This window comes from Cydia fagiglandana, chromosome 2 (assembly GCF_963556715.1).
Source record: "Cydia fagiglandana chromosome 2, ilCydFagi1.1, whole genome shotgun sequence".
NCBI lineage: Eukaryota > Metazoa > Arthropoda > Insecta > Lepidoptera > Tortricidae > Cydia > Cydia fagiglandana.
The window spans coordinates 12329474-12344114 of NC_085933.1; the positions used below are offsets into that span (position 1 = coordinate 12329474).

A 14641-nucleotide genomic window follows, 5' to 3' on the forward strand; every position below is an offset into this window, starting at 1 on the left:
TTACTCATCTGTTATTTTTATATTTAATCTTGTAAAAGATGTGTTTTGAGTACCTTTAAAAATGAGCCCCCATATATCCGTATATTCGGATGAAATACTTACAAACATTTTTTACGGTGAGATCATGCTTTGCAAATAGGTGTTTCCTTAAGATGTTTCTTTAAATTAGCGCAATTATAAAGAATTATACAAGAACCAATATCTAGGGACTCCGTGCACACTGAAGGAGCTCGGGTGGCTAGAGTAATGCTATCACCTCGTTTTCACGCAAAATAGTCACAATGGTTATCGATTTGCGGAAAATACCCTGTATAACTAACTAGCGCAATAAATAAATTGCCGACTATTTGCCTACAGGCCGCCAATGGCATCGCAAACTTGACCGTCGCCGCGATGATGCAAGAAGGTCTGTCGGAGCAGCAGGCGCGCGACCGCGTCTACATGTTCGATGTCGACGGCCTACTGTCCACGAAACGCGAGGGCGGAGTGCCGACTCACGCGACCGCGTTCGGCAAAAACATCGAGCCGGAGAAGGACTTCGCGGCCGCTGTCGCTAAGATCAAGCCTAGCTGTCTTATCGGTGTGTATCATTCAATACAAGGTGTAAAAGAGAATGACGGAGTAGCAAGCGCGCGACCGCGTCTACATGTTGGATATCGACGGGCTACTGTCCACGAAGCGCGAGGGCGGAGTGCCGACTCACGCGACCGCGTTCGGCAAGAACATCGAGCCGGAGAAGGATTTCGCGGCCGCTGTCGCTAAGATCAAGCCTAGCTGTCTTATCGGTGTGTATTATTCAATTAATACAAGATGTAAAAGGGAACGACGGAGCAGCAGGCACGCGACTGCGAGTGTTTGTCATCGACGGGCTACTGTCCACTAGGCGCGAGGGCGGAGTGCCGACTCACGCGACCGCGTTCGGCAAGAACATCGAGCCGGAGAAGGACTTCGAGGCCGCTGTCGCTAAGATCAAGCCTAGCTGTCTTATCGGTGTGTATCATTCAATTAATACAAGATGTAAAAGGGAACGACAGAGCAGCTGGCGCGCGACTGCGAGTGTTTGTCATCGACGGGCTACTATCCACTAGGCGCGAGGGCGGAGTGCCGACTCACGCGACCGCGTGCGGCAAGAACATCGAGCCGGAGAAGGACTTTGAGGCCGCTGTCGCTAAGATCAAGCCTAGCTGTCTTATCGGTGTGTATCATTCAATTAATACAAGATGTAAAAGGGAACGACAGAGCAGCAGGCGCTCGACCGCGAGTGATTGTCATCGAAGGGCTGCTCTCCACTAGGCGCGAGGGCGGAGTGCCGACTCACGCGACCGCTTTCGGCAAGAACATCGAGCCGGAGAAGGAATTCGCGACCGCTGTCGCAAAGATCAAGCCTAGCTGTCTTATCGGTGTGTATCATTCAATTAATACAAGATGTAAAATGGAACGACGGAGCAACAGTGTCTTGATAGTTGGCACAGTCACGGACGCTAATTTAGCTGTCAATAGTAACGGTATGAAATGTCTAATGTAAACCCTAAATGGCTCAACAGTTAAAAGTCCATGACAGCATGTAGGTATGATAGAATCAGTATGGCTCGTAGAATTCACGGCATTGTATGTCTACAAAAAGCAACGGACGCGAGCTGTCTTTTATTTGGCAAGTTTGGCAAAATAATTGTACATCCACATCCATCCAACATTAGCTACACCCACGTAATTTTAAAATAGTGCTGGCAAATAGTGAGAAAAATCTAGTTAGCATCCTCGTGAGGTAGGTAGTGTGATACACACAGTACAGTACAGTAGGGAACCCCTTTTATCTCGGTTTAATACAGTTAGATAAATGTCATACTTATTTTTAACAAAGGAATAATAAGGTAGTGAAAAATATTGTTGCCATAAAATTGACAGCTGAAGTGAATGGTGCCGTTATCATTAAAGTATAGAAATTTTATTTTAATATAATTCATTTATTATCCTACCTGTTTAGCAAGTTGTGTCAATACACGTGAAACCCATCTTTGTTAATAATTAGAGCGTGGCTAATAGACTGAGCGATGTCGTACATTGATGTGTAAATTCCGAACAACTGGCGCTATCGTTTGTCATCCTAGAAGTCAGTCAAACTTGACCACTTACCTTGAATAATGAGAATATCTAAGGGTGTAAAGTGTATTCATCCTTACGTGTCTTATCATGTAAACAGTGTCGTCGAAGTGTCATTCCAACAATACACTTCATATAGACAATCTCTAGACATCGTAATGTTAGATGTTTTTGAGGTGATCCGTTCGTTACTGTGATTATTGATGAAAATATTATTAGAAATTATATTTTTCAGTATTTGTTTTGTTTGATATCAGTACTTTGTGAGTTTATTTAAGTAATGATTATTGTGTAATTCCAGAGAAAAGTGTGATTATGTCTTGAAGAAGTGTTTGTTTACATGATAGGACAAGTAAGGATGAATACCCTTTATGTGTAAGTAAATTAGATACTATAGATATAATTTCAATCCGTATGTATAACCTTTTCAGGCTGCTCGACGGTGGGCGGGGCGTTCACCACAGAGATTCTGAAGCAGATGGCGAAGAACACCGACAGGCCCGTCATATTCGCGCTGTCCAACCCCACGAGCAAAGCGGAGTGCACCGCGCAAGCCGCTTATGACAATACTGAGGTGAGAACATTCTTTTATAAGCCTAAATAAGAATTAATAATAATACCATCGCCCACACTGTTAACTGTGCATCGGTGGACGTTATGCCTTTTGTAATAAGGTCCACCGATGTACAATTAGGAAAGTTCCTGTACAAGTGTACAGTCAGCAGCAGAAGTTTCTAAGCGGTTAAGGTGTTCAAAATTACCTTGACACTCTCTTATGTATTCTCTTAACAATAAAGCGCATCAAGATTATTTTGAACACCTCGCCTGCTTAGCAACTTTTGCTGCTGACTGAACAATAATGATAATTCAGCCTATACATATACGACATATACGTCCCATTGCTGGACACAGGCTTCCTCTCATGCGCGAGAGAGTTTAGGCTATAGTCCATGGGGACTGGCCTAATGCGGGTTGGGTTCACATACACCTTTGAATGATGTTTTCCTTTACCGAAAAGCTAGTGATAAATATCTGATAAACTCATTGGTTTAGTCTGTCCGACGGTTTAAGAGCTAAAAGCCATAAAACTTGTTACAATGGCATTTTTATTTCCAAAGGTTTGAAGTCGTAATACGACATAGTGAGATTCGACCCAAACCAATTCTGTTACAGCTTAGAATGCACTTTATGTTTCTTTAACAAAAGGCATCATCACTTTTGCACAGGGTTGTCAAAAATGTACCTAACATTGGAATGGAGTAAAAATAATACAACATAAAATTATTTAGTCATATATTACTTTATTAAAAATAATGTAATTATTCACTACTAGATAAGAACCCGGCTTCGCTCGGGTATAATAAAAGATAATACTCATTTTGGATTAAATAATTATTTCATTTTAGACTAAACGTTTATCAAGGCGGCGGTTAGCTATCCCATCTCCGAAAACTTTATACTTATGCGTTTATTAAAACCTCGATCTTTCCCCTTTTTACCCGACTGCGCGACGCAAAGGAGGGTAATTAGTTGACCTTAATAATGTTTGCCCGAACAATCATTGCCAACATTTTCAAGAGCCCGGTTTATTGCAGGTTTAGTTCGAAAATGATTTAAAATGTTTTTTTTTGCATTTCTATAGTGGCTATAGTAACCTCTATAGTGATTATAGTAACTGATATTGAAATAACCGGACCTAACCTAACCGGACTTAACGTAATCGTTTTTTGTCAATTTTTGACCCCCCCCCCCCCTAAAATCATCCAAAAATTCGAAAATTCTTCGAATGACCCCGTTTCCTCCTACGTCATGCTACCATCATCCGATGTCCCGACCCCCCCCCCCCTAATTTGAAATGACGTAATTTATGAATAGCCCCTAACGGCCTAACCCACTTTTCAATTTTTCTGTTAGTAGTTTGGTTCTATAAGGATCGCAGTTCCAACCTAACCTAACCCCCTTTTCTGGTAGCAGTTCGGTTCTGTAAGGATCGTAGTTCTAACCTAACCTAAACCATTTTTATGGTAGCAGTTCAGTTCTTCAAGGATTGCAGTTCAAACCTAACCTAACCCACTTTTCTGGTCGTACGTAGTTCTGTTCTGTAAAGGCAGCAGTTCTAACCTAACCTGCTTACTTGTTGCATTTCGGTTCTGTACCTCTCACCTAAGGGGCTGTCCATAAATTACGTCATCGTATTTGACCATTTTTGAATTTTTGACCCCCCCTCCCCCTAACATCATCCAAAAATCATGCTTCGAATGACCCCGTTTCCTCCTACGTCATGCTAGCATCATCCGATGTCCAGGCCCCCTCCCCCTTATTTGAAATGACGAAATTTATGAATAGCCCCTAACGGACTAACCCACTTTTCCATCTCAAAGGAGGGAACCCAAATTTCATGCACCCATCATGGCACTAAAATGTCAGTATGGAAGTTGTGAGTACAATTTCATCTCAATTCACCTGACGATTTATAAAAAGACATGCTGACGTTATTTTTATTTATTTTTACTTGAATTTACAAAAAATATATCTTATATAAAAATAGTACAATTTACTACAACAATCAGTCTTTTGCAATTAAATACATATAAATAAACGAATTAAAATAAGTATATCATATAAAGTTAGCCTTTCACAAAACCAAGTATAGTAAGGCTATGAGGTATTCCACCAAAGATTAGCAAGGACCATGATTCCATCAGAGATGTGCAAGGATGCGTAGAGAGGTAGATTTGTTTCTTTAGAGTGAATATTAGAATTACTTCAATTACCTATCCTCACTCAGCGCAGTCCTGGAGGACAATTTGTATTGGTTCTTACAAACACATTCCTCGCTATGCATCCCCACATCCCAGAAGAAACCGCAGCTTTACCATCTGTCAAACACATTCTTCTCAAAACATTTTTTTGTTTCAAAATGTCTAAAACTTGAAATGACTTACAATTTCTTAAAACATTAAAGTTTTTATCTGAATTTTAATTTTGGATTTTCTCCCCTTAATACAAATTTGAAAAGAACTGAACCTAGTTAATACATTTTCATCATTTGGGTGGTCTTCGGGCCGTGATGTTTAACTTTGTTTTATAATACCGTCCTGCTCTTCGTCTCCTTTTAAAGTGACATAATTAATTCCTTCAGCATTTATGTCAAGATAAGTGACCTTAAATAAAAATAAAATACCTAATGTAATAAATACATGTCCATAAGAAACAAAACTTTGTGCATATAATTATCATTATACATACCGGAAAGTCATCAAAGAAATCCAGAGAGCTCTTCGATATAGAAGCAAATGATTTTGAGATTTCGGATGCTGTAGTGTGGATGTATTTTTTTTTATCTCCACAATCTTATTAATCCACATTTGTCTGGCAGTCTTCTGGCTACAGCATTCAAAATACTTGAAACTATCTGCAAAAAATGAATATTGTATGGGTATATAAATACAGATTTTAAAAGTATAACTGGAACTGGAAGGGAGGATTAGAGCCACTTGCACCATCCCACTAACCCGGGGTTAAGCATTTAAACCGTGAAGGCAGGCGTGGCTCACTCCGTGATTTCGTCGCTTTGCTACTTCAAAATACTTGAAACTATCTGCAAAAAATGAATATTGTATGGGTATATAAATACAGATTTTAAAAGTATAACTGGAACTGGAAGGGAGGATTAGAGCCACTTGCACCATCCCACTAACCCGGGGTTAAGCATTTAAACCGTGAAGGCAGGCGTGGCTCACTCCGTGATTTCGTCGCTTTGCTACAGGTAGCTAAAAGTACATCCGTTCCGCCCTAATTTTGGGGAAAGCCATAAGCCGTGCGTGGCGCTGTCGCCACCTAGCGGCCATATCTGTGCTGATCGTAACAGACACGTTTTGTTAGAGAGTGAGTCTTCTGCATCTAGTACTATTATTTATTCTGTCGTGAAGGCCCACTTGCACCATCTCAATATCCCGGGGCTAAGCGGTCAAACCGTTAACCCAATGTCAAATTGTACTGGTAATCATGGTAACTCCAGATTTAACCGGTTAACCCCAGGTTAGTGGAATGGTGCAACTGAGCCTAACAGTGTCAAACTGTACTGGTAACCATGGTAACTTAACTCCAGTGGCCTATTTTATAAAGCTACAAGTTACAATTTACAAGCGGAAGTCTCGTTCTAAAACATAGGGTTAGAAAGAGACTTCCGCTTGTAAATTGTAACTTGTAGCTTTATAAAATGGGCCACAGGTTTAACCGCTCAACCCGGCCTAACCCGGGATAGTGAAATGGTGCAAGGAATAATTTCACATTGTTTTTGGGTGATAGAAATAGTTTATACATATTAAGTAGCTACATAAAATAATAATAATTATTCATGGATACATGTGTGTGGACACAGCACATTAAAGTTCAATTTAGATTTAATCTTAGGAAAAGCACTTACCAAGATTTGTATGACTTATATTTATATCACATTATATGTATGCATCTGCTGCATATTATATTTGCAAGTACTTTGTGTACAGTCGGCAAAGCTATTAGCTTGGTATGGTACCCCTGTATATACATTTGTATGCAGAATGCTAAGCTAATTTTTGCTGATGGTACCTGGCAAATATTTTACCGTGACAATAGTTACATACAGTAAATAAATCTTTACGAACCGCCCTTCGTTGCATTGTTTTTCAGCGTTTGTGGCAAGGTTTGTTCAGGTAACAAAATTATTTGTCAACAACATGTCAACAATAATAAAAGATTGAAACAATTATGTCGGTTAAAGATACTCACGATTTTCGGCATAGGTTTGTTTTACGCGGCGGTGCCGTGTCATCGTTAGTAAGTATAGTCCTCCTCCTCCTCATCGTTTTCGATGACGGCGACCCCAAATAAATCGTTGACGTTGTCTAGCGTGAACCCTGGCTGGCCAGGCCGAACTTGGCCTTTAATAGGTACTCTATTGCACGCGTGACAATAAAGTTGGCTAGCTGCGTCGAGCGTGTACACGTAGGAGGGCTTAGGTTAGTCACAAACATTTAGACCCTTTACTGAAAATTAAACTTAATTTCAGACTGATAAAGCACAAAGTTTTGGTTTTACCATGGTTTTACCCGTCAATCAATGCACAATACATGTAACATGTTTGTGTGTCATCTGTCACCAGTGTCATCTTACACTGACAGGATTCGTTTTTTTTTAAATAGGCTTACCCACACTCTCACCAGCAATCTGTCCAACATGCATGACGGACGTAAAAATATTTACAATTTCTGAACGAAACCATAGAGCTGTCAAATGTCAAACAACAAATTGAACATTTGCATTCTTTGTCGAAATTTTTTCACTTTTAAATGCAAAATACTCGACAATACGAATTTTGCGGATACATGTTCTCGATTCAAAAGTGATATTTTTTCAAGCTCTTTCGATTGAGCATAATTTCTTTTGGTTTTTCCGTCAGAGCCGCTCGCGTTTATATATAAAGATCTGAGCTCTCAGTCACGTTAATAACGAAGCGTTGCTGATCTTGAAGAATAAATGTGTTCTCGATACCCTCAACATGACTAAAACATGCGGTCCATACATTATTAGCAATTTTCATCGTCTCCTCGCGAACTAATTCGACCACGTTAGAGTTTAGCTGTGGTTGCGTATTATTACGTCGTATTCTTTGTTTGAGTTCACTCCAAACCAACTCAATTGGGTTAAACTGGCAATAATAAGGCGGTAATCTTAAAACCGTGTGACCACTCTCCTTTGCCAATTCATCGATAACCATTTTTTTCTCAGGCTTCAAGCTTTGGACGCGATCTAACAGTGCCTTCTTTTTTATCTTCGGAGGTATTATTTGATTACGTTCTTGTAAAAATGTTATTATATCAGCCTTTCTTGAAGAAGTATTCGGAATCTTTTCAGCTTGCCTGGAATGATAGGAGGCGTTGTCTAGCACAATAACACTATTTGGTGGCAAGTTCGGTAGTAATTGCTCTTGAAACCACTTTTCGTAAAGATTCGCAGTCATATCTTCATGGTAGTCAGCTGAACAGGTTTTAATATTCTTAGCAGATAAAAGAAGGGATCCTGGTACACTTCCGTGTTTAGATCCAGCAAGAAGTATTATAACGCGTTGTCCCCTGGAACAAGGAGCGTTAAGGCAGCATTTACCGGACGTATCAACCCAACCTTTCTTCACAATGTCGTGAGTGTCATACCACGTTTCATCTGTCACAACTATATTTCGACCTTCGGACCGAAATTCTCGTATTTTTTTTAAATATTCTTTTCTGAGATCTACAAGTCGAGGTGATTCCATGATTTTCTGACGTTTGTCAAGGGTTTTATAGGAAAATCCAGTATGCTTTAGGTACTCACAAAGTGTCGTTCTGCCATAAGGAAAATTTTCATCACACTCTTGGATTTTTTTCAGAAGGCTATCAATAGTCACAACAATATTTTGTCTATAGCTGTCATAAATTATTCGACTTATGAGATCTTCTGTGAAGTTGTCAATTTTCGGAAACTTTTTTGCTTCTACGTTGGTATTGGTGGCTCTTTCACTTGTACCGAGACACATAATTTTTTTCACTGTTGCATATGGCACCTGAGTAAGTTCAGCAGTTTTTTTAATGCTGTAGGTCCAATTTCTCTAAAAAGTCCATTGTACACATTTTTGACTATTTGCTTACTTTGACTGTTTAAATGAGTTCGAGCACTTGTACCGGTTTTCTTTTTATCTACCCACGGACGAAACATTTTTACCAAAACAACTTAAATAGTATAAACACGTTATCACTAAATCAGTTCCAACGGAATACTAGATGGACTTTTCCCGTTTGTTGCAGCCCTACCCTCCAGATGTTTGTTATTGCATTTGCAATTTTAGTCATGCCATTTGATATTGAACCCTAATGCAAACGTTTACGTTAGACTTTCATATATGTAAGAAACCACTTATGCTCTTTTAACAATAGATGACTAATTAGCTTATCTTTATGGCTTTTGGCTCTTACGCCGCCGGACGAACTATACGAGCCAGGATTTTAAACCGCGTCTTCCGGATCCACCGCTTAAAAATAATAAAATAAGAATTTAATAGGAATAAGCGTAAACTCGGACCCGGGTATGTCCTTAAACTACGTCCAGGACCCGGATATGTCCTGAAACTACGTCCAAGACCACCGGTGGACGGGCAGCAGCGTCCCTCAAATTCGGTGTACTCGACTGCGATCGCCAACCCGCCTGCCAAGCGTGGCGATTATGGCATTCACCCCCCATCATGCAGAGCACAATCAAACCACGGCCCCGAGGTTCCGGCGACCCCCGGTGCTCTGGCTATGGTAGCGGTCAGGGCATTAGCGGGGTCAGGGGTGCTAAGAATCTCCGGCAAAGATCCGGCTACCCACCCCGACGACGACTGGCCCTGGTAACACACAACATACGCACTATGAGGACTGACGAAAAGATCTGCGAGCTGGAAGAGGAACTGAGCAGGTTACACTGGGATATTGTAGGGTTATGCGAAGTCCGTAGAGAGGGGGAGGACACGACAACCCTGAAGTCTGGTAACTTGCTCTACCACCGGGAGGGCGACCAACAGTCCCAAGGTGGTGTCGGGTTTCTCGTTCACAAGTCCCTCATAAACAACATAATAACCATCGACAGTGTGTCCAGCAGGGTCGTATACCTAATACTCATAATATCCAAAAGATATTCGCTGAAGGTCATTCAGGTATACGCACCGACCTCGTCACACTCCGATGATGAAGTAGAGGCTATGTATGAGGACGTAAGTAGGGCCATACATACTTCTAAAACCTACTTTACTGTTGTTATGGGGGACTTCAACGCAAAGTTGGGCAAGAGAAGCGGTGATGAGTTGAGAGTGGGGCAATTTGGGTATGGGCAACGGAACCCTAGGGGTCAGAGGCTGGCCGACTTTCTGGAGAGAGAGGAACTCTTCGTGATGAACTCTTTCTTCCAGAAGCCGCCTCACAGGAAATGGACCTGGATGAGTCCTGACGGTTTCACGAGAAACGAGATAGACTTCATCATGACCGACAAGAAACGGATATTCAGCGATGTCTCTGTGATCAACAGGGTAAAGACCGGTAGTGATCACCGAATCGTAAGAGGCTCACTGAATATCAATATTAAACTTGAAAGGTCCAGCCTGATGAAGTCTACGCTCCGACCTACTCGAGCCCATGTTCAAAACCCCGAAAGCTTTCAACTCGAGCTCTCTAACCGCTTTTCTTGCCTAGAGAACTTGGCTTCAGTGGACGAAATCAACGACGGGCTAGTGGAAACTGTCCACACAGTAGGGTCTAAGTTTTTTAGACCCCGCCGTAAAGATAGACCTCAGAAATTTACCGAGCAAACCTTAAACCTCATGGCTGAACGACGCTCGCTACAGTTGCAGTCTCCCGATGACGCGAAGTCATATAGGCAACTCAATAGACATATATCTAAGTCCTTGCGACATGATCTGCGTCTCTTTAATACTAACCGTATTAAAGAGACTATTGAGCGAAACCAAGGCTCCAAAGTGTTCGCAAAGGACAAGTCTATTGGGCAAAGCCAGCTGACGAAGCTGAAACGGGAAGATGGCAGCATAGCGTCGAGCAAAGCGGAGGTTTTAGGCGAGATCGAGAGGTTCTATGGACAGTTATACACTTCCAGGAGAGGTAGGAGATCCAAGAGCCAAGCTGTCCCGACATTATACCGAAGATATCCCGGACATCAGTCTGTACGAGATTAGGATGGCCCTGAAGCAGCTTAAGAACAACAAGGCGCCGGGCAAAGACGGAATCACTTCAGAGCTTCTGAGAGCGGGTGGAACACCGGTACTTAAAGTCCTCCAGAAGCTCTTTAATTCCGTCTTGTGCGAGGGCAAAACGCCTGAAACATGGAATAGAGGCGAGGTGGTGCTGTTTTTCAAAAAAGGTGATAACAGCCTATTGAAGAACTACAGACCCATCACGCTTCTGAGCCATGTCTATAAGCTGTTTTCAAGGGTCATCACGAACCGTCTCGAAAACAGACTTGATGACTTCCAGCCTCCCGAACAAGCCGGGTTTCGAAAAGGCTATAGTACCATAGACCACATCCATACGCTGCGGCAAGTTATACAGAAGACCGAAGAGTATAACTTACCATTATGCTTAGCGTTTGTGGACTATGAGAAAGCCTTCGATTCGGTGGAAACATGGGCGGTGCTTGAGTCTCTTCAGCGATGCCATATTGACTATCGGTACATCGAAGTGTTGAAGTATTTGTATAGTAACGCCACCATGTCGGTCCGAGTACAGGAGCAGAGCACGAAGGCGATTCCATTGCAAAGAGGCGTAAGGCAGGGAGACGTTATCTCTCCGAAACTGTTTACTGCCGTAATGGAAGACACCTTCAAGCTCCTGGAATGGCAAGGACTTGGCATCAACATCAACGGCGAATACATCACTCACCTTCGGTTTGCCGACGATATCGTAGTCATGGCAAAGTCGATGGAGGAACTCAGCATGATGCTCGATGACCTCAACCGAGTTTCACAACGGGTGGGCTTGAAAATGAACATGGACAAGACGAAACTTATGTCAAATGCCAATGTTGTGCCCATCCCAGTCTCTGTTGGGAACTCGGTACTCGAAGTTGTTGACTCGTACATCTACCTAGGACAAGCAGTCCAATTAGGTAGGTCCAACTTCGAGAAGGAGGTCAACCGCCGAATCCAACTCGGTTGGGCAGCGTTCGGGAAACTACGTAATGTCTTTTCGTCCGACATACCTCAGTGCCTCAAGACGAAAGTCTTTAATCAATGTGTGTTACCAGCGATGACTTACGGCTCCGAAACGTGGTCTTTCACTATCGGCCTCATCTCAAAATTCAAAGTCGCTCAACGAGCTATGGAGAGGGCTATGCTCGGAGTTTCTCTGCGTGATCGAATCAGAAATGAGGAGATCCGTAGACGAACTAAAGTCACCGACATAGCTCACCGGATTAGCAAGCTGAAGTGGCAATGGGCAGGCCACATTGCGCGCAGAGAAGATGGCCGATGGGGTCGAAAAGTGCTCGAGTGGAGACCACGGACTAGCAAACGCAGCGTAGGACGTCCACCCACAAGATGGACGGACGACCTTGTTAAAGCCGCCGGAAGACGCTGGATGCGGGTGGCTTCCAACCGGTACGAATGGAGGTCCAAGGGGGAGGCCTATGTTCAGCAGTGGACGTCTTATGGCTGAGATGATGATGATGATGAAGCGTAAACTGCGAAATGGGTAAGGACTGGATTTATTTTATTTGTACGGCTGGTCCTCGAGACCTATAAATATTCGTGTACAACATTATAAAAAAGTTTCATAAGCTTGGTTATTCAATACTTTCACTAGTCCCGGTTGGCTTATTAATCTATCTCTGTAGGTAATAAACTGTGTTACACTCATATCACCGCAGGGAATAAAAGCTTGTAAATATCACGTTGCAGGGTAAATGCGTGTTCGCGTCCGGCTCGCCGTTCCCACCAGTCAAGTTCGGCAACAAGGAGTACCTCACGGGGCAGGGCAACAACTCGTACATCTTCCCGGGCGTCGCGCTCGGCGTCATCGCCACGCAGACGCACCACATCCCCGAGGCTATGTTCCTCACCGCTGCCAGGGTATGTACTCGAGATGCCACGAATATTCGGCAACTAATCGGTATTCGGCCTATTCGGACACTTTGCCGAATATTCAATATTCGGCCGAATTTTGCTTACTATTCGGCCGAATATCGAATATTTCTTGTGCCGGCTGTACACGCTCGGCGAAAGCCTCTCGCCGAGAAGCTGTCGACGAGAGCACACCATGTACACATTGTAAAAATAACCGCAAATCACTAATTTTAATGTTTAAAATGATTTCTTGGAAAGTTGGTAAATACGAAGACTGTTCATTTGAGCATTTGTTGCTTACTAATAATTTTATTCCTATCATGGGTTCGATTTTATTGACTCTTGACTACATTAACTAGTTCTGAGCAACACAAATTAAATTAAATAGCAAACGTTGCGCTTTGTTGGCGAACAGTTTTCATAATTAATGTGACTCAAAAGTACTAATGTTATACCGAATATTCGGTCGCCGAATATCTAGATCTAGATGTATAGTTCTAGACGGTGCTAAATGCTTTACTCGATTAAAACTTGTATAAAGTAGTATTAGTAGTGAGCGTTCCGACTGAACATCTAGCGACCTTCACCAAGGAGGAGTTTTGGCCGAAGGGTGTCAAGTTCCGTCGGTTCCGCGGCCGGCTCCCTGACACTGCGGGGTTGCGAACTGCATCGCAGCCATAATTGTGTTTTTAGTTTTAAGATATATTTTGTATTAATATGTATGCTAGTTTTAAGGTATTTATCTATGGGCCAATAGTTGCCTGAAAATAAATGTTTTCATTCATTATTGTATATTAGTAAATTAATATTTTATTTATTGTATTTCAGACTCTAGCTAACTTCGTTAGTGAGGAGGATTTGAGCCTTGGACGTATTTATCCGCCGCTGTCCCAAGTGAAAGAAGTATCTCTTCAGATCGCCATTGAAGTCGCCAAGATGGCTTACGATGAAGGTACGTAAATGTATTATAAATATAATGCCCTAAAAAAAAATACAAATAAAAATGGTCACAGGGGTGACTCTTCATTTTCTGTTCCAATCGTACAGCGAATAATATACGTATGTATAGTATATACGCTGTTGCATATATACGAATGTTTTTGCATGCGTAGTCCCATGTACATGTACCACAGACTACACAGACACCGCATTACGAAGCGTTTACAAAGAGCATGAAGTCACCACACATGTACGATTTTACTTGTAAAATGCTACGAATCCAGCAGCAGAATAGAGTTGTATTCTACGCTATTTTATACTATAATAACACAAGAACACCCCCAAGGGCCGCCATACACGGACTGCTTTAGTAGGAGTAGTACGGAGTAGTCAGTGCCAACAGCTTCAAGCGGTCGCCGTTGGGTGATCTGCAGTTTCAATACAAAATCGTCATTCGCAATACACGAACCGCTCAAGCAGTTGCAACTGCTTCGGGCGGTTGGCTGCGCGGTGAAATTTTATCATGCGCTCAAAAGCAGTCCGTGTATGTTGATCACTGGGTCACTGCTCGAGCAGTCCGTGTATGGCGGCTCTAAAGCTTAATAATTATAAATATTTCTAAAATACTTGAGTAGTGGTCCTTATTGTGGTCGCAACTGAAATAAGCGGTCGCTCTGCCATACTAAATTTGTACGGGAGAGCATGTGTGGTGACCTCGATTGACTTATGTGCTCCGTCTAGTAGTAGAGGTGGTCTGTAACTTGTACCAATGGAAGCGCATGTGTCAGATTTTGTGGATACAAGTATTAGTCTAAACTTCTAAAGCATTTAAATGCGCGCATTATTCGGTTTGCCTGAAATTCATAGGAGAGAGTTAGTTTAATGGTACCAATTTTTACGTCGATATTTTTTTATAAATCGTTGACTGTCATGTGTATGTAAAATAAATATTAAAATTCTGTCCATGAAGAGTTTTGC

General features: G+C 42.2%; 3 protein-coding genes across 5 annotated transcripts in view; 1 reads left to right on the forward strand and 2 right to left on the reverse strand.

Moving 5' to 3' along the window:
• Positions 1 to 14641, reverse strand: part of LOC134676421 (vacuolar protein sorting-associated protein 4) — a 517731-nt gene that overhangs the window by 45933 nt on the left and 457157 nt on the right. The gene's annotated exons all lie outside the window — the stretch shown is intronic.
• The window catches only part of LOC134675916 (NADP-dependent malic enzyme-like), a 31309-nt gene that overhangs the window by 12794 nt on the left and 3874 nt on the right, over positions 1 to 14641 (forward strand). For both annotated transcript variants that reach the window (XR_010099819.1, XM_063534264.1), the window contains exons 8-11: positions 358 to 580; positions 2532 to 2674; positions 12560 to 12730; positions 13553 to 13676. Coding sequence is in view for 1 of the 2 variants with exons in the window: in XM_063534264.1 (XP_063390334.1) it covers positions 358 to 580; positions 2532 to 2674; positions 12560 to 12730; positions 13553 to 13676 (661 nt within the window). In the remaining variant the exon portion in view is untranslated. The remainder of the gene's footprint in view (positions 1 to 357; positions 581 to 2531; positions 2675 to 12559; positions 12731 to 13552; positions 13677 to 14641) is intronic.
• On the reverse strand, positions 4588 to 9093 carry LOC134675930 (uncharacterized). 2 transcript variants are annotated; one of them, XM_063534278.1, is made up of 3 exons: positions 6874 to 9093; positions 5350 to 5515; positions 4588 to 5264 (listed from the first exon to the last, which is right to left on the reverse strand). In XM_063534278.1, exon 1 carries the CDS (start codon positions 8654 to 8656, stop codon positions 7556 to 7558), a length of 1101 nt encoding a protein of 366 aa, XP_063390348.1. In that variant the 5' UTR covers positions 8657 to 9093; the 3' UTR covers positions 4588 to 5264; positions 5350 to 5515; positions 6874 to 7555. The 2 variants fall into 2 exon arrangements, with proteins under 2 accessions (XP_063390348.1, XP_063390355.1); XM_063534285.1 differs by having other exon boundaries at positions 5350 to 5701.